This window comes from Pempheris klunzingeri, chromosome 9 (assembly GCF_042242105.1).
Source record: "Pempheris klunzingeri isolate RE-2024b chromosome 9, fPemKlu1.hap1, whole genome shotgun sequence".
Lineage (NCBI taxonomy): Eukaryota > Metazoa > Chordata > Actinopteri > Acropomatiformes > Pempheridae > Pempheris > Pempheris klunzingeri.
Genome location: NC_092020.1, coordinates 1,479,600 through 1,503,390, shown reverse-complemented (window position 1 = coordinate 1,503,390; position 23,791 = coordinate 1,479,600). Strand labels below are relative to the sequence as shown.

Below are 23,791 nucleotides of genomic sequence, written 5' to 3'. Positions count from 1 at the left end.
CACAGGACAGGGTAGCTCTAGAACAGACTCCTGCTTCACTTCCTCCTGAGACAGGCCACAGAGGGAGGGGCATTTTCATAACAATCAAGAGGATAGAATATAACAAACCACTATAGATTTGGCAGAGGAATGCAAAATGATTTTCTTAATTGGTTACCTTTATCAAGGGAGGACCTATGGGCATCAGCCTCTGTGAGTAGATGCAGTTCACCAGTGACGCCAGAGCTCCATATAAGCAAATTGTTGAAAGTATTGCAAGCATTGCCACTGTTAAGAAAATGCCACAATGTTTCAATAATAATAATAATTTAAGCCTATTAAAAAAAAGTGCATTACCTAAACCCTAAACAAATTTTCAGAATGAGTGCTTACTTTCTAGTTCATATGGCAGTTGCTGCAGAGTGGAAAGCAGGAAACAGACCAGAACAACCTCCATGACTGCTGTTAGCAACAGCAAAACCAGGTTCCTATAGGCAGCTGACATGAATAATGGAAGAATGAAAACAAGCTCAAAATCAAACAAATTCATTCATTCTCCTAAGAACAATACTCTTGTTAACCTTACCAATCAGTATAAGGAAAGCATTGATGACCAAGAGAGCAATGGCTCCTGCTGTGAAACCATTGGCTGCTGCTATGGAAAGCTGGAGCAGATTACCTGGAGGAGAAAAAGCTGGGATCAGAATTTTGTGTAATTCAGCCAAAACAAGTGTCCATTTAAACATGTTTGTACTGACATACCTGCAAATCTAAACCAGGTCCATGTTGCCCAAACTGCAACATAGATGGATGAGATGACAGACCCAAAACGGCCACCTCCTATGACCTGTAGCCGACTGACATAGACCTGGATGATGACTCCAGAGACGAGGACCCAAGGGACAGTCAGATGAAGGAAGGCAGGATTTGTACTGGAAGAACTTGCATGAAGAGCTGAGAGAGCTGCAACCCCATTTGAAAGGTAGAACAGGGCATCTGAAGCCTGGTCAGTTTGGGGCAGCGCCTCCTGGTCTCCCTGCTTGGACCTGCTGTATTTAAAAACCTTCATCATCTGGTCGGTGGACACGGGCTGCGGTCCTACGGGGATTAGCAACTTCTCTGCTATGGTGTTGATAAGACGTGAGAAGGTGCCGTACAGGGAGGCAGCAGTGAACAGGGAGCAAGCTACGCCAAAGAAGATGTAGTATCCCCGGAGAGGGATCTGGGGGATTGTGGAGACTGTTAGTAGGACAAACAGTATGTTGTGGATCAGCTCCAGCACATCTGTATTGAGGCTTCCCACGCAGAGCACCAAGCCTGCTATCACAAAGAACCAATTTCCGATCATTATTTCCCTCCCTGACACCACATCCTCTACAACCAGAGCAGATACGACAAACTCATCCCAGGCTTTAATCAACCAATATGTGGCATGAAGACCAAACTTGGTGGTGTGGTAGCAATCTTGGCGCAAATAGGCGTAGTAGCTGGAGAGCAGCTGAGCAACTGTGATGATTGAGATCCATGCAGCCCCTAGGCCAAAGGACTTCATGTACCCAAAGCTGTAGAAAGCAAAGATGAAGGGGGCAACAGTGTCACAGAAGAAACCCAAGGCCATGGGCTCTGCATATTTCGTATTTTTCTTCTTCTCTTGGCCAATGCTCTGGGTGCTTCCTGAGTTGGTGGTCCCTAACAGGAGAACATTAAAGAGGGGGGTACCGAAGCCTCTGAGGACTAAACGTTGGGTCAGACCTTTGACGAGCAGTGCAGCTGAACCGTAGATGGCAAAAATCAGAATGAGCAACTCCAGAACCCCTGAGACCACGAGAGCCCAGGAGCTTGCTACCAAACCCACTGCTTCAAAAACTAAGGTGGCTGTGATGGCCCCAAAAACAAAAGGCATGATGTAGTTGACTGTGGCAGAGCAGAAGGCAAGAACAAAGGACAGAAGGATGTAGGGGACCAGACCGGCAATCGCTGACTCATTTATGGACAGACATAAATGGCAAACTGGGATCTCTGTGGTGGCATTCAGAGATATGTTGTTCATCATCATCTGATGTGGCATGGCAACTGTTTCAGCTAAGGCACCAACATATATTCGGGTGGCACCATAACTGCCCCAAAGAGCAGCATAGCCAATGAAGGCAGTGCCACTCAGATGATCATATTTCCTAAAGGAAAGCAGCCCGGCCACTAGTTGGCATACACCACCAATCAGGATGAGATGAACACCTAGAAAAATATGAAATTGAAATTACTAAAACAACTCTATATTACCTTTTATTACATTCTTCAGGCAGATCTTCTAAAAGTTGTACCTGCAAGTATGTTCTCCACTCCGAGTGGTGCTTTGCCAGTGTGTGCTGTATTGAAGTTCTGTAGAAGTACGAGGAACGCACTGATTCCATTTGATAACATGCCTAACACTCCAGGTTCACCATAGAAACTGGCTGGAAACCTGTCTGATGTTGCCATTGTGTCGTGTTTAGTGTCAAACTGCAGTTTCACTGAAACAAACAAACAAATGACACAGAGAACATGTCCATGAAGGTATTTAAATCTTTCCATGAATTTGGTATAATGTGCAGAACCAGAATGAGAGGTCATTTGTCGTTGGGAGGCACAACTTGACTCTTAAAAACCCACATAGGGTGACCACAAGGTGCAAAATGGCCTTAATACCCTCTATTTGATTTTTATAGAGCAGGAGAGGCCTACAAAAAAGGAAACTAATTATAAATGATAAAACCTTTAAGGAACATTAATATACTATTAATATAATATGCAAAAAAAACTATTTTCTGTCTAACTGTATCTCCCTGGGCACTTTCAGGAACCTGAGTCGATGGCCCTGCCCAGTCATAAGTGGGCTAAACCACTGTTATTGTGTGACAGTAGCACGAGACACAGGGGAGTAGCTGTATTCAACTTTCCTGATCTAACAACTGGAAAATAGCAGGTGCCCACATTTTATCCATAACTGACTGATATAGACTGATATAGACTTATTCATCCAAGAGATCAGTACTGTTTTTGATTTTGCCAGTTACATATTTTCAGAGTTGTAATTTTGGTATTTGTTGTAAATCTCATAAATAACATTAAACTGTAATATGTTTTGTTCTGCCATGGAGCATCTTGCAAGTTAACTATAGATATTTTTGTGAAAAGCATCTTATCACCATCAATACATTTTGAATCACATTGAAGAGTGCCTGTAATAAAGTCATAGTGCTTGCCAGTAATGAAGCAAATGAAAATAAAGCCTTACCTGGCGAAGAAGCTCAGATGGACTGTTGAGTTGAGTTAAGGAGGGATGAAATGTGGTCATAAATAAGGCTGGAGTGGTAGGCGTAGGAGGAGTTCTTGAAAATTCCCCCACACTATACTACAGAGTGAAACCTGAGAGATGACATCACTGCTGCTCCTAACCTTGAACAATGAAGTACCACCCCTTCTTTCTGTTCTTCTGGGGATGGTGATGCTGGTGATGACAATAATGATAATGAAAATTCCTCAATTTACTCTTACAAGGTTTCGTCATGGATATTCCTGCCCTTCCCTGTTCCTTGTAGGCCTGTACCTGCTACTATTGTGAACCCTGGACTATATAAGGCTGGTGCTCTCTCAGTCCAAAAGGTATCAACATCCTTCACAACCTGCTGACTCCAAACCTACTGCATCAAAGAAAGAGGAAAGAGGAGCAACGTGACAGAACTGACAGAAGCCATGATCTCTACATTAAAGGTAAAGATTTAAAGATACTTTTGTAGGCCTACTTTTTTTAATCTGTCAGATTAATAGATTAAAAAAAAGGAATTAAAGGGAAAATATCACTCTGGGAATGCTTCAAACTGTTTGACTTCATCCAGTCTTGTGAAGAATTTAACACAAATCCCTAAACTTACATTGTGGTTTGTACTGTGTAGATGGCTTTCATGAGTACATAGTGAGAGTTCATTTAAGAGAGCGCTTTATGAGAAATTGAGCAGATGACACTACACCTGTAAAAGCATCACCTTGGCTGAACAATAGCTCTTTGAAACGAGGCACAACGAGGCTAAGTAACATTCCTTATAGTGATGTCAGAGTCGGCTACAAGGAGGATTTAATTAGAACAGAATCTGACAAAAGAGGAAAATCATGTTGTACACAGTGTGTAAGGGAGCTAAGATGTGGGGAAAAAAATCTATTTCATAGAAATAAAATAAATGTTACTCAATTTATAGGTGTTAATAATGATATTCTATACTCTTTGTTCTACAGAAAACCATTAGACCAGTATGGGCTGTGAGGGGGCTGCATAAGTCTGCAGTGGAAGGTAAACTTGTCTCCTCCTCCTCTTGTCCAAACACAAGAAAACATTTCTCTCTGCTTCCGCTGTTACAAACAGCTCATGTGCTTTCTTTCTACTCACTGCATTCCTCTGTCTTTCCTTCTGCAGTGTTGAAGGGCCCTGCCGCGGACGACACAGTCACGGCCAGCTACGGGAAGTTCATCAGTGAAGTAAAGCCCCAGCACTTGTCCTCCATGGTGCTCCATCGCAGCAAAAGGATGGTGCTGGACAGCATTGGAGTTGGTCTGCTTGGCAGCACAACAGACGTGTTTGAACTGGCGCTGCAGCACTGCCAGGTGAGGGGCAGGGGGGGAAAAAAGGTCTTAAGGTCTTATCTGATATGAGGCAATGAAACAGATGAGTGCAACAGCTGTGTGAGGACAGATGAGATGAGTAAAAAAAAAAAATCACAGGTTATTACTGAATTTTCATCATATAATTTGATATATCTGGTGACCTTTTTCACTGAATTTCTGTGTTTGACATACAACTCACAAAGAACGTTATTCAGCTTCAGCTGAAAAGTGATATGCCAGGAGTGGTAAAGTTCACTTATGTGACGACTGCTGTGTTACAAACACGTCCTTGTGAAGACTCTCTGTTTACCTGTCTCCGTCTTTTCCCTCCAGCACATGTATGCTGCTGATGACATCAGCTCTGTGTACGGACGCAGGGGCACAAGGCTCTCACCAACACTGGCAGCTTTTGTCAATGGAGTGGCGGTGAGTATGAATAGGTGGAACAGATGGGTCACCATTGTGCAGCAGTACACCAGACAATTTCAGATGCACTGAACCCATTTCCACAACCAAAATACTGCTATTTTATACTCAGCACTGGTACCATGTGGGCAGCCAACCACAGGAGGGTTGACGCAAATAATAAATTGACCCCTCATTACCCTTCTGCAGAATTTTCCAAAAGTATTTCTGCAAACATTTCGCAGCCCTCGTTCCCTAAAGAAGGCATCAGGATGTCAAGCTCATTTCTGCAGCCCACATTTCCCTCCAGTGGTGAAAGCCAATTATAGCAATTAAAGGGATTTTCCAATTTGCTAAGAAAGGAGATGGGTGTAGAGAGCAAAATTGCAGCTCTCTGCACCCATCTCCTTTATCTGTGAATTAGTGCTGTGAATTGCTGCCAGCAAGAACATAATATTTCTGTGCTTCATAAAATATGTATTGATAATCACTGAGTTGCTCTCAGTGTTAAAGTAACTCCATGTACTTTTTTTCACAGTCATTTGATTGTGAAAATGTGTTGGCTTTTTGTTTTTACTTATTTATTTCGTTTTTTTTTATTGCAGACACACTCTATGGACTTTGATGATACATGGCACCCTGCCACTCATCCCTCAGGAGCTGTCCTCCCTGCTGTGTTAGCACTCAGTGACATGATGCCTGCTAACAGCAAACCTAGCGGCCTGGACTTCCTGTTGGCATTCAACGTCGGCATCGAGATCCAGGGCCGACTGATGAGGTTCTCAAATGAGGCCCACAACATCCCCAAGAGGTGAGGGCCACAGAGCACAGTCAAATTTCACGTAGATACTGTAATTTAACTGCATTGCAGTAGGTTTTGTATTTGATTTTAATATTTATCATTTAACAGATATATAAGCCAGCTCCTTGTTGAAGAGTTTTTATTTACTGTCCACAGAAGTATCCACAGGAGTCTAAAGAGATCCATATTTGACTTTGCTGATGTGTGCAGTGTGGTTTAGAAGGAGGCCGGAGCAGTGTAATCTGCAGTCTCATAGTGGTGTCAATGAGCTGTGAAAGGCATGTTATTATGTTAATCTCAGACACAGATGAGGCCCTGTGGGTAGTGTTAGCACAATTAGCCATGTGGAGGAGACTATCACACAGGACTCATTTTAGGAAGTGTTTACACTAAGTCAAATGACCCACCACATCATTTGCTTGTTTATCAAATACTGAAATGACTAAAAAACAATTTCCTCTAACACACACTGCTGAAATAAGCTCTACTGCATAAAGAGAGGCATGCTTAAGAGTAGCTGTTTGTTCAAAGAGACACTTTTACACATAAGGAGCTCTGTTATAACCATAATGATGACAAACGCCCATTTTAAATGCTCCTTTAAACACAAGAGTAAACACTGTAGTTCCACAACACCTGACCATGGTCTCTTTGTCTCTTTCTTTCCGTCTTTCTCGTCACCAGGTTTCACCCTCCCAGTGTGGTGGGGACCATGGGTAGTGCAGCCGCCTGTGCTCGCCTCTTGTCTCTGGATCCCTCCCAGTGCAGTCATGCCTTGGCTATAGCTGCTTCTTTGTCAGGAGCCCCAATGGCTAATGCTGCCACTCAGTCTAAACCCCTCCACATCGGTAATGCCTCGCGTCTGGGCTTGGAGGCCGCTCTGCTAGCCTCCCGAGGCTTAGAGGCAAGTCCTCTGGTCCTGGATGCTGTGGCTGGGGTGGCTGGCTTCAGTGCTTTTTATGAAGACTATGTCCCGCAGCCTTTAGAATCACCCAGTGATGACGGCCATATGTTCCTGCTAGAGGAGCAAGACATGGGCTTCAAGCGCTTCCCTGCCCATCTGGGGATGCACTGGGTAGCAGATGCTGCAGCCTCAGTCCATAAGCTTCTTGTAGGGCTTGGCCCTGGCACTTTCCCCCCAACTCAAGTCCAGGACATCCTGCTCAGAGTCCCCAAATCAAAGTACATTAACAGGCCTTTACCTGACTCAGAGCATGAGGCACGCCACTCCTTCCAGTTCAATGCTTGCAGCGCTCTCCTGGATGGCGAGGTGACTGTGCAGTCCTTCACACCCGCTGCCATGAGGCGCTCTGACCTGCATGCTCTGCTGAATCGTGTTCGCGTGGAGCATCCGCAGGACAACCCGGCTAATTTCAACCTCATGTATGGCGAAGTCCAGGTGACGCTTGTTGGGGGCGACATTCTGAAAGGACGCTGTGACACCTTCTACGGTCACTGGCGTAACCCACTGAGCAATGAGAGCCTGAGGAAGAAGTTCAGAAACAACGCAGGGGCAGTGCTTCCTTCAGAGAAGGTTGAGAGGCTGATTGATGTGGTGGAGCATCTGGATAGACTGGGGGACTGCAGGGCCCTGGTCTCCCAGCTACAATGAACACTCAATTTCATACACAATAACAGTAAAACAGACATTATTAGATAGACCTTGTCTGTAAAATTATATATTTGAGCATTATTACTTTTTGGCTGTTGCATTTGGTGAAGGTGTTACATAAAAAGGAGCTATAGCCAGTACTGTTTCCTTTACCAGTGGTGACAAATACTGAAATATCTATTTAGCCAAGTCATATTATTATTATATATATATATATTATTATTCCATCTTTGTTTTATTTTACTGAGAAATCAAGATGAGTTGATTTAGTTACATTGCAAAGGGAAAATGAAGGAAAACTTATGTACTGAACATTATACAGACATTAAGTTGTATTGTACTGTGTTTTTTTGTGCCAAATAATGGATTGTGAAAATGTTAATTGAAACCATGTAAATATTTTATGCTTCTGAAAATGTAAATGCAATAGAACTTTGACTGTAAATATTTCATTACACATATGTAGTATATCTGTTTGTGCATTTATGTTAAATATGTTATGTTTAATAAAACAACTCAAATCACAGTCTGAGAACTTGTGTGAAATGGTGTGAGAAAATTAAAAAGTGTTCTTTTAGACCTCGAAAAATACTCACATCTCCCCGTGTGATTACTTGACCATGCTTATTAAAACACTCATTAAAAACCAAACAGAAAAAAACATCCTGCTGTGTTATCCTCAAAGAAGGAAGGAAAAACTGGCACTTTTGTTATTATCTTAATTAGGGTAATCATAAATCATTTAAAACCAAGTGGGTGTCTGTAGTGTTTTCATCATGCATTTATGTGTCCTTCAGTTAGGACAAAGTTAATAAGTAACATCCATGCATACAAAGGTTAGATTCCCATAAAAGACGTCTAAATGTGGGGCATAGCTAGAAAAAGATAGCTGTTTTCCTCATTCCAGTGTGTGGTCCTCAAGTTAATGTGTGGCACTGCACAAACGAGGAAACTGATGCCAGTTTCTGAGACACGGGGGCTCTGTTCCAGGCGTCTGTCCAGCTCAGTCCAGCATGGGGCAAAGGGAAGCAAACACAAGTTAGCCATGACTGGACAGGCCTGTGTGCATTAACTCCACAAGCAAGTGCTTCGCTGTGTTAATTAGCAATAATACTGTACTAAAGATGTCAACATTTACTTTATCATTAAAGAGAGCTGTGGGTCTTTCCAAAAAAAAAAGGAGCAAAGTTTAAAAGCAGCCCTGGGTTCAGAATACAACAGAAGAACCTGCACTGGTTGACAATCTCTGTAATAAAAAGTGCAATGCCAAGCGTTGGATGCAGAGGTGTGAAGCAGCCACCACTGGACTCTAGAGCAGTGGAGACGTGTTCTCTGGAGTGTCGAATCAGGCTTCTCAGTCTGTATATACAGTGGGTACAGAAAGTATTCAGACCCCTTCACTTTTCCCAGATTTTGTTATGTTACAGCCTTATTCCAAAATGAATTAAATTCTTTTTTTCCCTCATCAATCTACACACAATACCCCATAATGACAAAGTGAAAAAAGTATTTTAGAAATTTTTGCAAATGTATGAAAAATAAAATGTGGAAAAAGTGAAGGGGTCTGAATACTTTATATATATACCCACTGTGTATATATATGATATGTTGCAATGCGGGAAAGAGGCTTTTGTTCTGGAACACACTCAACAAAAGAGGGAATTCCACCACAGTAAGGATGAATTACAGGTATCCATTTTACATATTGTCTCCACCCACAATGAGAAAACACAATAGAAACAACTTAAAGAATCCAAGCCTGTCCACGACAATAGCTGTGACATGGATGGATGGACTTTCCAACAGTTGACAGGCTGGACAGGTTGCTTTTCATGGGTGCTAGTGTTAAGGTTTACAGTAAGGAAACAGGGAAATGAAGGTCTTTCCTCTTTCGTCACTATCGACAACCTCACACACCCTATACATCTGCACTGCCTCTCACACACTGGTGTCATCTTGTCGCCCACATATGAACAGACCATAAACAAAGGTTTGATTGACAGTGGACGATAACTGATAGAGGGAAGTGAACCAGTAAAATAAATAAGAAGCAAGATTACACATTCACATGCTCAAGCAACCCGATGAGCTCATACTCTGACATGCACAGAAATTCAATGGTGAATGGTCCGCATTTGTCTAGCAACTATTCTTTGACACACTGAAGCTATGTTAAGTTGGGGTTCATTCATGCTGATTCATAGAAGCCGGGGATGAACCACGACCTTCCGATTGAGGGACTACCCACGCTACCACTGAGCCACAGCCACCCCTTACTTAATATAAGTAAAGATATATAAAACACGACAGTAATGTGACTGATGTAAATTTGGGCAATTATAAAATAAAGAAACAGTGCAAATTAATGCAAATTACAAATTGAAATTAAAGTCAAGGGTGTTTCATGAAACTTCAAAAGCTTTGCAATTTGGCTTCAAAAAGTTCCTGGATCTGAAGTCGCTAAAGTTAATTCTGTCAAACGAAAATGCGTTTAAACGACTCTGTGCTTGACTTGAATTGCGAGAAAATCAAGAACTCTATTTAAAATGGAAGTAGGTTATGTTTTTAAAGTCTAGACATGATACAAATCTTCACTGTTTTTTATATACCTCTGTAAAATTTGTGGACGGGGTTGTGACTTTGAAATTTTCCAGGGAGGGCCCTCAAGCTGATTTACCACACCCAAGACCCATATGAAATATCAGGCTTGGCCACTCATGATACATGTGCAAAGACTTTTAGAGCACCTCTAGCACCTCAAAAATGCTAACAGAAATTAGGGGGCACTATAAGCCAAGCCTGATTATGACATATATCAAAGTATTTGCTCATAGAAACATGAATGCAAAGTTTAATAACTTTTTGTGCTTCCTAAAAGCATCAAACACATGTCCAAGGAATTAAAATGAATGTGTGAAGTCTAAAATGCCTGACTTTCTGTTTTGTGAAAAACAAAACTGAAAAATATTTTGCAAGTTTCTTCAACATGTAAGCTATGATCCCAATGAGTTTCATAGAGATCCAATCTGTGTCCTTCCAATTTTTAGTACGCACCACGGGGCGCGACTGGAGCTCACTGACCACATCTGAGCCCAATTGCCATTTTTACCACTTCTGACATTTGTGCCAATTTTTGAGCATCCTAAGCCCCTCAAAAACAGGATTGTGAGGGAGAATAATAATAATTTCTTCAAAAACAACAGGTCCCTCGCACTTCATACCAGGGACAGTTTTGTGATCACATCAGTAAGGATGAATTATAGGTGTCAGCCAAAATAGGTAAAAGGTTTACAGTCAGGAAACAGGGAAATGAATGAGGGAGGAAATTCCTCTTTCGTCACTATCAATAACCTCACACACCCTATACATCTACACTGCCTCTCACACTCAGGTTTCACAGTGTGTAGAAGTGATAACTGGGTCATCTTGTCGCCCACATATGAACAGACCATAAACAAAGGTTTTTTCTGGAAATTCCATTCTACTTAATTTAATACTATCACAGGCAAACTCTTCAAAGAGCCTAAATATGTGTGTCTATACATCAAAACAATCAAGTCTCATCTGTCCCTCTAGCCTGTGCACTGTACAGTATGCGTTTTAACGGTCTTTGTAATATAAATTGGAAAATTATGTTTACCTTCCTAATTAACTAGCATTTCTGGCTTTTATTTTTCACTGTTAACCTGATGAGCAATGCAGTGCAATGCGAGTATTTTCTCTATTCAGATGGACAAATTATCTGTTATAAAAAAGCCACCATAAAACTGAACTATTGCAATAATAAATGGCTTAAGAAACTACATTAATAAAAACAACAATAATGAATACATAATGGCAATTCCTAATATAAATCAGTGTTATAAAAATTTTATCAAAAAGCAGAAACAACAGGACCTTGTATTTGTGTGAATACAAGAACCTTTTATTTTCAGTTGAAAAAGCAGTGGTTCTTTAAGTGTTCAGTTTCTCTTCAGAAAGTAAAAGAAATTCATCAAAAGTACCCATTTTGTCACATAGCTCAGCATCTAAAGATGTTTAGTTTTAATTCTGAATTAAGAGTGCTAAGGCAGCCTTTAAGATGCATGATTAAAACAGCAACCATTGGTCAGCAGAACTGCACAGGAACAGTGAGTCTGTCTCTGTAAAGCCAAATGATGCTTTCCACCCTGTCTGAAAATAGTGCATGTGTTGTTTAACTTGCAGCAATTTTGGTCTCAAAACGTCACAGCAGAAACTCCTGTCGTGCAAAGCGGCTCCAACAGACTTGTTCACAAACAAGGCCAAAGACATCTCAAGAAGATCCTTCTGATATGGACTGGTTGTAGTTTGACACTTCAATGAGATTGCCGTCCGGATCTCTGAAGTAAAGGGAGGTGATGGTCCCCACAGCTCCAGTCCTCTCCACTGGACCCTCCTCTATCTGGACTCCGCAGACCTGCAGAGGAGAGGAGACGACAGAAACTGACACTGAGCCGCCACTTAAGATTAAGACTGGCATTAGCAATTGATTCATTGATTTAAGTCTGTGAGAAAAAGAGTGACAGACCTTGAGATGTGCAGCTACTGTAGCCAGAGGGGTTTGGGTGATGAGGCACAGGTCTGCAGAGCCCAAGGTGGGACGCTTGGCTTTGGGCTCAAACTCCTGGCCCAGCTGGTGAAGGTTAAACTTCTGCTGGCCAAAACCCAGGGCCTTACGGTCTCCCTTGAAAGAGCACAGAGGAGAAGTATTGAGAAGTGAGAACTGACTGAGTGGAGAGGGGCTCCATCAGCTGACGTTTAACCAAAGCCTGCCATCTAGTGGGTGATCTCTTACACCGTTAGTCACTCTTCCTGACGCCCTGTGTAAATGATGCACACATAATAATGCTATTACTGACATTATCTAATAATAACCAGAATAATAATGATAATTAATAAAGCACTTTGCATACCTTGAAAGTGATGGCCTCCATGCCAAGGACTGAGGTATAAAAGTTGACTGTGTCTGGCACACTTTTCACAGTTAGAACCAAATGATCCAGATGACTCAGTTTAACTGGACATGTTCCTTTAAATTTGACACCTCCAGGTGTTTGGATGGAGACAGTCTTCGAGAAAACGGATAAAAAATGATATTGGTGAAATCAATAGCATAAACGGCACAAGAGCGCCACAGCGTGGTCAAAGCATGGCCCCTTCTTCTGGTCACGTGGCCTCGTGATGACGCTAACGCTAGTTGTACCGATTAGCCAAATGTTGCTGTAGCCATGGCAACGAGTCATAGCTAGCTAACACATACACACAACAAGTTCTCTTTGAATGAAACTGAGTAAGAGTGTTTGTAAGTTAACATGTCAGTCGGTCGTTCACTAGACCACCTTCTAACAGTCAGCGTCGTGGTTTCTCTAAAGGGAAGTTTCAGCAATTTCAGTCCTAACAAAGCGAGACGCAGGTGAGAGAACAGGTGTAGCGTTAGCAGTTAGCGTCATACAGCTCGTTTACCTCACAGCATTTCCTCTGGAAGAACAACAGACGCCTCGCAGCTGTCCGGAGCGCCATCCTGCCCTGCACAGATCTGACACCGGTGCGCTACTTCCTTGTTTTTAACCAGTGAGCTGCTACACTGCACTGACCAAAGTACCAAGTAACCTTCAAAGGGGGCGATAAGGAACAGCTTTCCTACACTTCATGGTGAAATCTGCTGTGCATGGTGGTGTCTGCTTGGTGCTTCTGCAAGGACGATATTAAATAAACTTAACTTCCCTGTTTGTACTTAAAATAACACTCCTTCACGGCTCATTAACTGTGGGGATAGTTAGTGGTCATTCTTGTTTCAGGACCTTCTTAAGATCTGATATTCTTGCAAAAATCATACTTTTTTTTTTTTTTTTTTAAATCTGACAGTTGGGAATGAATGGGGATTTTCACCAGTCTTACCAGTAGGGGTGCTGATAGTAACACTGCTTCCTCAAGTGCAAGGATAAGTGGACAAACGCATCATAAACGATGACACATATTTTGTAAAATGTCATGTAGAGCACCAAGGGTGTGAACTTTAATGATAATAACACTGATGGGAAGTGAACACCAACAATCCTTCACACCACTATCGCACTCACCATTCAAAGCCACTAGTATCGGCTTTACGGGACCAGAAAAACCAGTCAAATCAAAGCAAATGGGGAAATAAAAGTATATTTATACTGTTTAATATATAAGGTAGAAGTAATAACCAATAATTTGTGCACCTGGGTGCAGAAACATTCCCAACAGCATAGTGACTGTACAGAATGCATACCTGCAATGCATTTTGAAGCATAACAACTTGTTTAATTCAGCGGTTAGTTTCGTTTAACACCCAGTAAACATACTGCACTGGGTGGGTCACAGAACAAGGCCAAAACTAAAGCATGGCCTAAGAGGGAACATACATTTCATTTACATGTTCATGGTATTCAACAATGACAGTGTCTTGCATTCAAACCTTAATGTCCCACAAAGGGAAGTAATAATTGTGGCAAAGACATCAAACAGTGAAACAAGAAACGTGACAGGATGGCATCTATAGTAATGCCTTTTTCTTCCTTTAACGAGCGTTCCTGTTCCTCAACAGTGCTATTAAAACCTACAGAACTTCTAAATAAAATAAAAAGAACGTCAACACATTTTAAAAAGGTAATAAGTCTTCATTTAAGATTTTAGCCATTAACAGTTTTTAAACAATAGCATACATTTATACCACGGTTTGTATTCCCCTACTGTCAGTCTAGCATGTATTGCACAACGATATGGAGCATCTGCTCTTGAGACTGGAGGAGGGTGCGGTGGGCGAGGTTCTTGACTTTAAACTAGAGCCTTACGAAGACAGAAGGCTAATGGTGTGAATGTTTTTTTCAGACTTGGTAAATGTCCGACACTCAAACCTTTGGATTAATAACTTAAGTGTCACTTGTACACTGGGGTGCACGTGAATTTAAAGAGATGCTGAGATGGCAAGTTTCCGGTCATTTCACTCATTTCAGAGAACTTAATTCATCAGTTAATAGACAACCCAGTACTTTTGTGTAAAGTTAAAGAATCAAACCAGCAGCTAACGGATGACAGGACAAAATTATTGTGAAATCATGGTTGTACATTAAAAAGTAAATGTCCTTTTACAAATGGGGGGGAAAAACACAAAAGCATCTACAATCAGATTTTTTTGACATGTCATGCCTGTTAGTATAGTATTTTTGAGCTGGGAAATACACATGCCAATAACTTAATATCAAGTTAACATTGAGACACCCCTAATTTCTGGTATGGATACCAGTCAATCATTTTTAATGATCAAGAAAACAAGGATTGTTGGACTTGTCTTTCCCTTGTACAACATTGTATTTTTAAAGCAATTCAGCACACTGAGAATTTTCATGTTATATGCCACTCCAATATAACAGCTGTTTCTTTCAGGTGTTCAGTCACACTGTCATTGGCAAACCAATTAATGTCTTAGATTTTTTTGGACATCACAATCTCTACATAATTCTGCTGTGTACACTGATACAACCTCTTTGTTTAACACCAAATTTAGGGATGCTCTGATAGAATGTAATTGTGACCAACACCACCCTAATCTTAATATGAAATAATTTACAATCCAAAACCAATTCACTGATACAAAGTATGATTCAAAATTATTTTTACAAGCTTATTTACAGCTAATACTTTGAACTGGTGTAACTAAGATCTGTACCAATACCCAACTTCTGGTATATAAGGCGCCATTTTAGGAGCCAATATAAAAAAAGCAGGTGTGCAGCATTTATAACCAGGGGATTCTGCTTGTGAGCACAGCTTGATGCAATGCAACAAACTGCTTGGTCACTACAGGTTGATTCAAACAGCATGCATTGCTTGTGCCTGACTTTGGACTGCAAATGAGAAAATTCTTACTAGAGATTGAATATGTCCCAATGTCACCAAATGGAGCACCCAAAAATCAAACCTGTGACTGCATTATGATTAAACTCACAAATGGTATGAAGGAAATACATTTCAACAGTGGAGATACATTTCCTCAAAGCCTCTCATGGACCTGGGATATAATATTACTTGGGTTGAGACAAAAGACCTGCAGTCTTTTATGAGCTACACCACACTCTCTCGGTTAGCCGATACCAGGACAGCCCTGCGGCAAATAGGGCAAGTGGAGTTTTCGGACAGCCAGCGATCAATGCAGTGCACGTGGTACTCATGAGAACAGGGCAGCTTACGCAGCTTGTTACCTTCTGCGTACTCTGTTATGCAGACACTGCAAGTCTTCAAGGCATCACTCTCACCAAAGTTACGCATGGAGAGGTTATCAATCTGCTCTTTGGTCAGCCCTTGGGGCTGGTCCTCATCATCATCATTTAGGAGGAAGAAGTGAGCAAGCCGCAGGAAAGGTAGTGAGCTAGGTTCCTCTAGGCTAATAGGTGGTCTAGGTCGAGCTCTGCCACCGGAGGCAGGCAGACCAGCAGCAAGGCCCTCATCCACATCAGTCTCAGCTGTCCTTGCCCTGACTCCAGCAGCCACAGGTGGTTCATCCACATCAGCAGCAGGAGTGGCAGCAGGAGTAGCATCAGGGTTGCTGAGGGCTTCAGCCAGATCCACAGGTGTGTTGGCTCCACGGTTTGAATCTGAAGAATCAGAGTCTGAATCCATGAGGTAGCCGAGTTCGCCAAAACCAGTCATAATCTGCCGAATCATAGACTGGAGAGCCATTGAGGTTGCCTCTCCCAAGCCTGCATCAGAGATTCTTCGGATAGGGATGCGAATTGTACTGACGTAGGTCCTCACACCAGCACGCTCAGAGCGTGAGAAAGTCCTACGAAAACCACCACGCTCACTCTCATAAAGAAATGTGTTGTTTGAGTTCTGGGAGCGTGAGCGGGTACGACTTGCAATGCTGTCTCTTTGGCGATATTCGCCCGGACGCACACGACGCACCTGGAGATCAAGCATAATAGTAGGGGGACGACGCCCTGTTGCTCCACCTTCCCCCCCAGCAGCTTCTCCTTCCTGAGGTGCAACGTTTTGGGCCTCTGGGACTGGTTCTGCGCTAGCCCTAGATGGTTGAACATCACTGTCAACAGTGCTTTGCCTGGATAGAACATGTTGTCGAGTCCGAGAGCTGCCCTCTACTTGAGGCACAGGGGGAGCGTTGGTGGCAGAGTTGGGACCTTGAGAGATGTAAGCATGACGTGGATTAGGAAGACCATCCAGCTGATCCAAGTTGAGAGGGGAGCGGCTCCTGGCTGTGCGGGCCCTAGTCCTGCGTGGCTCTGGACTGCGGCTGCGGGCTCTCCTTTGTCCCCTGCGTGGAGAAGGAGAAAGTGGGGGTTGTACGGGCTGGACAGCTGTCTCTTGTGAAACAACCTCTTCTAATTCAGGCTCCGGCTCTGGCTCTGGCTCTGGCTCCGGCTCTGGCTCTGGCTCTGGTTCCTGCTCTGGTTCCGGTTCTGGTTCCGGTTCCACAATGACAGCTAACTCCTCTACAACTGGTTCCTCCATCACTTCGGTCTCCATGGGGACCTGCGGTTCAACATTTGCTGCCACCACTTCTTGGGCCTCTGGAGACACCTCTGAGGACTGCTCTGGGGACTCCTGCTCCCCTTCAGTAGCAGCTTGCTGCTCAGCCAGGTTGCGGTTCACACTGATTTCCAGGCTGAAGCGAAAATCCCCACTGTTTGGGTTGGTCTGGCTTACGGCCCGCCATGACTGGTTTCCACGATGACCAGTTCTGGTTGTGTTGCCTGTGCGTCTCACTGTGTTCAGCCAATCCAAGAGACTGTCCCCACTGGCAGGATCCTCAGAGCTTTCCGGTGGTTCTGAAAAATCAGCCGAGTTAACACGTGACAAACTGTTTCTAATTTTCACTGTAAATTATAGCGTCAAAAAAGGGCAAACATACCAACTGGTTCTTCTCCACTTTCAGTACTGGGGGTGTTATTCTGCTGTTCTGGACCATCTTTGATTTGCTGAAGTCTACTAAACAGCTCATCCTCTGTTGCTTCTCCTGAAGGAGACATTAGAAAACAATACCATAGTCTGTTATTATAAGAGAAATTACTTTTTGGCAATCCATGTGATCCTTTCTTGAAGGTTATTAAATGTTAAGCTCATTGGTGTCTGGAAGGATTTGAAAGCTTAACTCCCTACAATAAGAACAAAACATTTTCTGACTTAATGCATAGAAAGAGGAGAAGTCGGCAGAGCGACTCACTGTAACAGCTAAATATCTGACAGGCAGAACATTACAATGAAAAAGGAAATAAAAAATTGTTCTGTTGCAGAAATTCTGTACATGTGTCAGAAAGAAAATCAGTGGTGAAATTGGTTTGTACTGTATTAGCCCACAGAGCAACAGGACAATACTGAAAACCTCCAGACTTACCAGGGCATGCCACTGTCCATTCAATGCCCTCTCCTTGCAGGGTGCTCCGCTAAAGGATGCTCCAAACTTACATTCCCCCTCCCACTGTCCTGGGACAGAAACGGATTGGGAGTCTTCAGTAGTCCGTAGGCGCTTGCATTTCCAACATAGTGACAAATCCATAACTAGAGGAGACTAGCTAAGCTAAAAAGGCATAGTTCGGATTTTTGTGGGGTTGTATCTAATACTTGTCCATAGCCAGTGTAACTGCAGTAGCCCCCATTTTGGAAGTGTTCATAGCAGACAGGATTACTGGCACTGATGCTAAGCAGTGTACTGATGTGGATGGGGGCACCAGGAAAAACTCGCCAAATTTTAGCCAAAAAACACAACACAGAGTTGCTAATCTACTGCTGCCTTGATCAGTTGTTTATTTGTTATTGTGCGACTTTACATGGTGACCTTGTGTGATATTTTAAATAAATGATAAATCAGATCAGACCTAATGTCTTTGAAGACAGCAGAGAGAGAGAGACAGAGGCTTATTTTTCCCGTTGGAAAGTGCTGTCTGACGACAATGTAAAATCATAAAAGTAATCTGAATATACAAAGTACACTTCAACTGATTTTTTTTTTAGGTGGCTTAAATACATCTTCATTTACAGCAGTACATTGCTTAGCTAGGTAATACACTGACTATGTATAAGTGCCTCATACAACACCATCTTAAATAATCCTAACTCTCCCTCTAACTTTTATTATAACTTCTAGTTCTACTGGCCAGGTAGGAGACGTGTAAAAAGATGGAGGAGGAGAGAGACTTTACCAATAACTCAAAAGAAAATAAAATGTTGATATCATCAACCAAATGTGATTGAAAAGTTTGCAAAGGGCAGGCACCCATCATCAAAATTATTTTGAACAGAACCTTAGAAGTATGATCAACACCATCAAAATATTTGAAAATCAAATATTCAAAAGATAAAACACTACTGTGACACCACATCACAACAACATATGGGAGTAAAAAGAAGCATGTTCACGTCTTTGGACCAGACATGTCTCTTTTTAATCTCAACTTTCTTCAGACACCGTAGCCTACTTATTCGGCCCACTGGAAGACTTCTGATGTGAGGCATCTAACACAAGAATTTAATTGTTGCACTCATGCTTACTTGGCGTAATTGCTGGAGCCTTTTTAAACAGACATCTGTGTGATGCAACCATCTTACCTCACTCTGAATACCTGAGATGTGCAGAGTGTTGATATCTTGCCCCACTTTTTGTTATAATACAGCTCATGACCATCTGAGTTGCTTAACATTATACAATAATCACAGATCACTGTCACAAGACTTAATACTAGTGTGATTAGATTACCTGGGGTACCCAAAAGATTGTTATCTCTCATGAGACGATAGTCCTCATCACTGAGATTGTTGACAAACTGGTAGAAGGCCTCCTCCCTGCCCAGACGGTCCAGCTGCCTTCGGCGCTGTGACTCTGGCTGGTCACTGCCACCCTGCTCTAAGCTGTCAGACCCCTCCATTGACTCTGAAGGGAGGGAGGTCGAGGGGTGTTCTCCAATTTTCAGCAAGATCCAGCTGCTGCAGTCAAACAGAAAGACAAGATGTATGTCAGGAACAGATGAATATGCACTGCTTGTTGTCTCTACATGTAGTTAGACGAGTTAAAGGAGTGAGACCACTCACAATAGGATTGTGCCACAGAGGTTCACAACCACAGGCACAAGAAAATGTCTTAGCTGACAACTTCAAGTATTACCACTCTGCTAGCTAAGATGAATCAGGGTATAACTATCAACCAGGGAACCTGTTATCAAGGGAAAACTCGAGTCGAAATACAACACAATCAATATTTAACGTCCACCGGTTACAAAGCACACTGACATGCTAAGTTACTACAAACGTAATATTGGCTAGCTGAGTCACTACTTCATCGTGGCGTACTTATCCTGATAATGTGGCCGTACAATAGCAATAGCTGGTGTGGATAATTTGATGGTTGGTGTGTTTTTAAAACATATGGGAAAACGGTATGTTGGTCAAAGTCGAGATAAAAACAAAATGGCATCATCTAGCGTTAGCCTAGCTAACGCTAGCTAACTATCCATTAGCATTGTACAGGGGTGCTAACGCTGCTAACCAAGGACGACCCACTGTGTTTGTTGTAATGTGCAGTACAAATGAACACCTGGCGATGCGGTGAGTATGATACCATCTGTATTGTCGGCTCGAACCAAGCGTCTTACATGACAAAACAACCCTGGTGATGTTGAGCCTTAATTACGCTACAGTTAGTTAGCTTCCATGTTAACTAGCCGGGAATACTAGCATCAGCTAACGCTAACTTGGCCAGTAACTTCGTGATGGGTGTCCTCAGTTACATTAGCTTCACGTAATTATTTATTGAGCACAAAGGCCGATGATGTTAGGAAACATTAAGAGAAGCGGATATTTGTCTTGTTTATTGATATTGGGCATATTGGACAACACACATAGTTTCAGTAAAATCGTGTTAGCATCGCCGCAAGCTAACCCAGCAAACGACGTCAACCAGTGACGTTCACAACCAGCACCAAACCAGAGCAAACAAGCCAAAATTAGCTAACCTAGCTATTGAAAATAATCGCAATCACAACGTATATACAGCCTGTCACAAAATCCGCATTACATTACCTGTTCGGTGAAGTTAGTAGCAATGTAATCGTACGACCTGTTGTTCTTCCAGTATCCTCTGAAAAACGTTTGACTGCTTAGCTAAACGCGATTTCAGGATTCCATTTTCTTTCTTTTAGGAAGGCTACAATGATCTTCCGGAAACGGAGGCAAGACAAGAGTTGTCCCTGAGTACAACCTCGCAGGTGGACACAGGCACTGCAACACCACCATGAATAACGCAGGCCGAATGGTTTGAGTTTACGCCCGACAGTCGTAGCGAATGAGGCGGGCTGAGTTACACGCAGCCCGATAAGTGGGCTCGCCTGAAAGACAAAGCTCAGGGCTCAGTGAACCCCTGCCAGTCCAAGAGGAGCATTAGAAAAAAAGGTGTTTGTTTTGGACTGTGTGGTACTGTTCAGCTGTAGCGGCACGATGCGGTTGTTCATGCAAACACTTTCTCCTTCTGCAGAATTCAGGCTAGAAGATAGCATATGACAGCAACAACGACTTTTAATAAAATCTGTTCATGTATTCATAATCATACTTGGCATTTACCCAACAGCATCCACAGCATCCACATCATAAACTAAGCAATTCATGTTTCAATAGTTACTAAAGGATCATGTCATTATCGTTGTGTTATTAATCCCGTTTGTAGTTTGGTGTTTTTAAAGCATGGTTTCCGTTCTTATATTTTTTCTTTAAAAAAAAAAGGCAATAAACTACAAATGTTACAGACATATAGTGAAATTCAAATGGCAGCAAGGCAATAAGTAAAATCCTATTTGATGTTTTCTGCATCATTAGTGCTCCACTGTTGAACAACCAGCGGTGTGCACTGTATACAAAAACAACACAGTATAGCACACACTGTATGATGTACAGTATGATGTACAGTATGTGTAGCTCAGGAAAGCAACTCTAAAATGAAGTAATTCACGGACACCTTCACTCAGTGCCACTCAACCAGCATCGAGTACCAAACTCAAGTTCCACTGATGAACAGGCTTTTTCCGCACTGCCATCATGTAGGCACATCCACAGCTGCCACTGCAGACTACACCTGTCAGAGGACGAGCAATTTATCAAGTTTTTTGACAGAAGTCTGGGAGATTCGCTTGGAAGAACAAAAGAATATGACATGCATCCAAATCTAACTGTACAAAGTTAACATTAATTCACTTTAAGTGACAGGTTAGGGTATACAACTTCGCAAAAATGTGTTGCCATTGAGGCTTAATTTCCTCTTTCAATAGTAAAAATATTGACAAAAACAATTTTTGTTGAGCCAGTTAATTACTATTTTACTAACTTGATGCCAAACCCTCTGTATATTGTTACTTTTTGTGTTAGTAACTTGTATTAATAATAATTGTTAATTATTAGTAGTCCAATATTAGTGCATTTGAGCACACCATAGTGTATGAAAATAGTGTGTGAGAATAGCAAGTATTTTCAGTCAAAGTCAATGGTAATATTATAAATTTCCCTTGATCCTTTTAATCCCTATTCCCTAATCTGCCTGCCAAGCAAGAAAAAAATGTGTGTTGAGTAATTGTATTGTTTGTAGGTTCTTGTGGTTTCACTCAATAAGTAAAAGTGTGCGCCTACATTATTAAAGCGTCCCGAAATAGACTGATTCTATCAAAGTGTTATTCTATAGTCTTGTCAGTAATGATAAATAACAAACAATTGCCCTAATGACAAATGCTCTAATGAGAGAGTCCATGTCTGTCTATGCAGTGTGAGCACAAACTGGAAAAAAACTAGGATCTCATTTAATAACCACAGGTGTACCTGATCCATTGCATTAGACATTCCATCTTATAATTTGCTTGCTCCCTTATCTGCTATGGGTGACTAAAGAACAAAAACAATGCTAATACCACCTGACAATTTTGGAGGCATACATCACAGGATCTGTTTATGGCCTGAGACAGTATCTCCAGCTCCAATTAAGCATGCCAGAATGAGTTGCAGTGCGGACTATGGCAGCCCAGCTCAGAGTTATGGATGAGCAGTCACTCTAGCAATGCCTGACCCTGTGTGCTAATTAGATATGACATTAAAATAACATGAGGCAAAGCCAGACTTGTGCAGAAATTAAAATGCCTTTCGTCTAAGAACCTTCCAACATAACAAATACAGACAGACTCATTGAAATTATTAAGGTTGTATTTACATATACACATTTTGTGGCAAAACATTGAATATAACAGATTATGTGCTTCCCTATTACTATTATTGTAGTAGTACCACAAAAAGACAGGGTGGGGTGTTTCTGCTTTACAGATGTGTTACTTACGTTTCATTCCTGGCAGTTATTTGTAATATTAACTGTTTTTAACAAAACTGCACGCCATAACCTTTTGTTATTATTATTTTGTATGGACTGAATTAGTCTGCAGAGAAGTCAATAGTTTGGGGATTTTACATTTACTGTAGTTACTGGCTAGAGCAATGGGTAAAAAACACAACCCAACTCTCTTCAGAAAGCAGCATTCAAAATCTTATTTTAATTTGTATATTTACTCCATAAACATTATTACAAAACTCAGCAAGTTACCAATATTACATTATCACCATACAGGCTTGATCACAAATATTTAAAACCTTTGCAACAGTTACAACAAAACAAAAAACAAAATAATACTCAAATAATTTACATGAAAATCTATAAAACAGCAAATTGTTCACAAATTATATTTTTTTCCAAGTTTTCATTTTTTTCTTTGCTTATTTGTGTTTTGCACAGTAACACAACACTCTCACAACAAGATCATGGTCTTATTACAAAACTCCCAACAAAATGTAAATATTTCTAGTTTTCTGTTGATACTTTCATATTTTGGTTTTTAAAACCAGAAACTTGTCATTGTATATCCTTTCCACTGCCCATAGAGGCGCATAAAAGGTTACTCACACACACAAATACTTCACAGCACTTTCTAAGAAAAATATACACTTACAAAATATGTTACAAATTGGCACACAAAAAATATACAAGATTTTGTAGTGTCAAGAGTTCATTAAGATTCCTTCTGGTAACAACTCTAGACAGTATATATAAAGCTCGGTAATCTTTTAATGAAAAGAGCAAAAGTAATTCCAATCAATGTCAAAGAATCATGAAGTGAATACATCAAACATAACATTATAATATACATTCATAAAGAGGGTTAGGTACCTAATCTATTTTGCATTTCTTTTTTTTGTTAACTCTGGGAAAACAAAAAACCAAAACCAGGAAAAAAAAAAACAAACAAAAGAAAACAATTGTCAGCTTTCTTAGCACCATT

The 23,791-nt window shown here is 41.5% G+C and overlaps 3 protein-coding genes across 3 annotated transcripts; 1 reads left to right on the top strand and 2 right to left on the bottom strand.

The window, feature by feature from the left end:
* The first annotated feature begins 3,703 nt into the window (after positions 1–3,703).
* Positions 3,704–7,610, top strand: irg1l (immunoresponsive gene 1, like). The gene is made up of 6 exons (XM_070837244.1): positions 3,704–3,729; positions 4,249–4,303; positions 4,427–4,614; positions 4,948–5,040; positions 5,625–5,830; positions 6,506–7,610. The coding sequence occupies exons 1-6, from the start codon at positions 3,712–3,714 to the stop codon at positions 7,431–7,433; spliced, it is 1,488 nt and encodes a 495-aa protein (XP_070693345.1). The 5' UTR covers positions 3,704–3,711; the 3' UTR covers positions 7,434–7,610.
* A 3,786-nt stretch (positions 7,611–11,396) lies between these two features.
* On the bottom strand, positions 11,397–12,994 carry glod5 (glyoxalase domain containing 5). Its single transcript, XM_070837170.1, has 4 exons — positions 12,918–12,994; positions 12,368–12,523; positions 11,983–12,138; positions 11,397–11,871 (listed from the first exon to the last, which is right to left on the bottom strand). Exons 1-4 carry the CDS (start codon positions 12,972–12,974, stop codon positions 11,728–11,730), a joined length of 513 nt encoding a protein of 170 aa, XP_070693271.1. The 5' UTR covers positions 12,975–12,994; the 3' UTR covers positions 11,397–11,727.
* Positions 12,995–14,473: 1,479 nt separating this feature from the next.
* rlim (ring finger protein, LIM domain interacting) lies at positions 14,474–20,621 on the bottom strand. The gene is made up of 4 exons (XM_070837056.1): positions 20,511–20,621; positions 19,192–19,418; positions 17,350–17,454; positions 14,474–17,266 (listed from the first exon to the last, which is right to left on the bottom strand). The coding sequence occupies exons 2-4, from the start codon at positions 19,358–19,360 to the stop codon at positions 15,546–15,548; spliced, it is 1,995 nt and encodes a 664-aa protein (XP_070693157.1). The 5' UTR covers positions 19,361–19,418; positions 20,511–20,621; the 3' UTR covers positions 14,474–15,545.
* Positions 20,622–23,791: the final 3,170 nt, after the last annotated feature.

Excerpts from the sequence above, each read along its gene's own strand:
- glod5 (XM_070837170.1), bottom strand. The coding sequence starts at position 12,974 with ATGGCGCTCCGGACAGCTGCGAGGCGTCTGTTGTTCTTCCAGAGGAAA. Across the intron at positions 12,524-12,917 it reads TCCAGAGGAAATGCTGTGAG|ACTGTCTCCATCCAAACACC; the intron begins GTAAACGAGCTG and ends GTTTTCTCGAAG. Across the intron at positions 12,139-12,367 it reads TGGAGGCCATCACTTTCAAG|GGAGACCGTAAGGCCCTGGG; the intron begins GTATGCAAAGTG and ends TGCTCTTTCAAG.
- rlim (XM_070837056.1), bottom strand. The coding sequence starts at position 19,360 with ATGGAGGGGTCTGACAGCTTAGAGCAGGGTGGCAGTGACCAGCCAGAG. Across the intron at positions 17,455-19,191 it reads CAATCTTTTGGGTACCCCAG|GAGAAGCAACAGAGGATGAG; the intron begins GTAATCTAATCA and ends TGTCTCCTTCAG. Across the intron at positions 17,267-17,349 it reads AAGTGGAGAAGAACCAGTTG|AACCACCGGAAAGCTCTGAG; the intron begins GTATGTTTGCCC and ends CTGATTTTTCAG.
- irg1l (XM_070837244.1), top strand. Across the intron at positions 4,304-4,426 it reads GCATAAGTCTGCAGTGGAAG|TGTTGAAGGGCCCTGCCGCG; the intron begins GTAAACTTGTCT and ends TTCCTTCTGCAG. Across the intron at positions 5,831-6,505 it reads GCCCACAACATCCCCAAGAG|GTTTCACCCTCCCAGTGTGG; the intron begins GTGAGGGCCACA and ends TCTCGTCACCAG.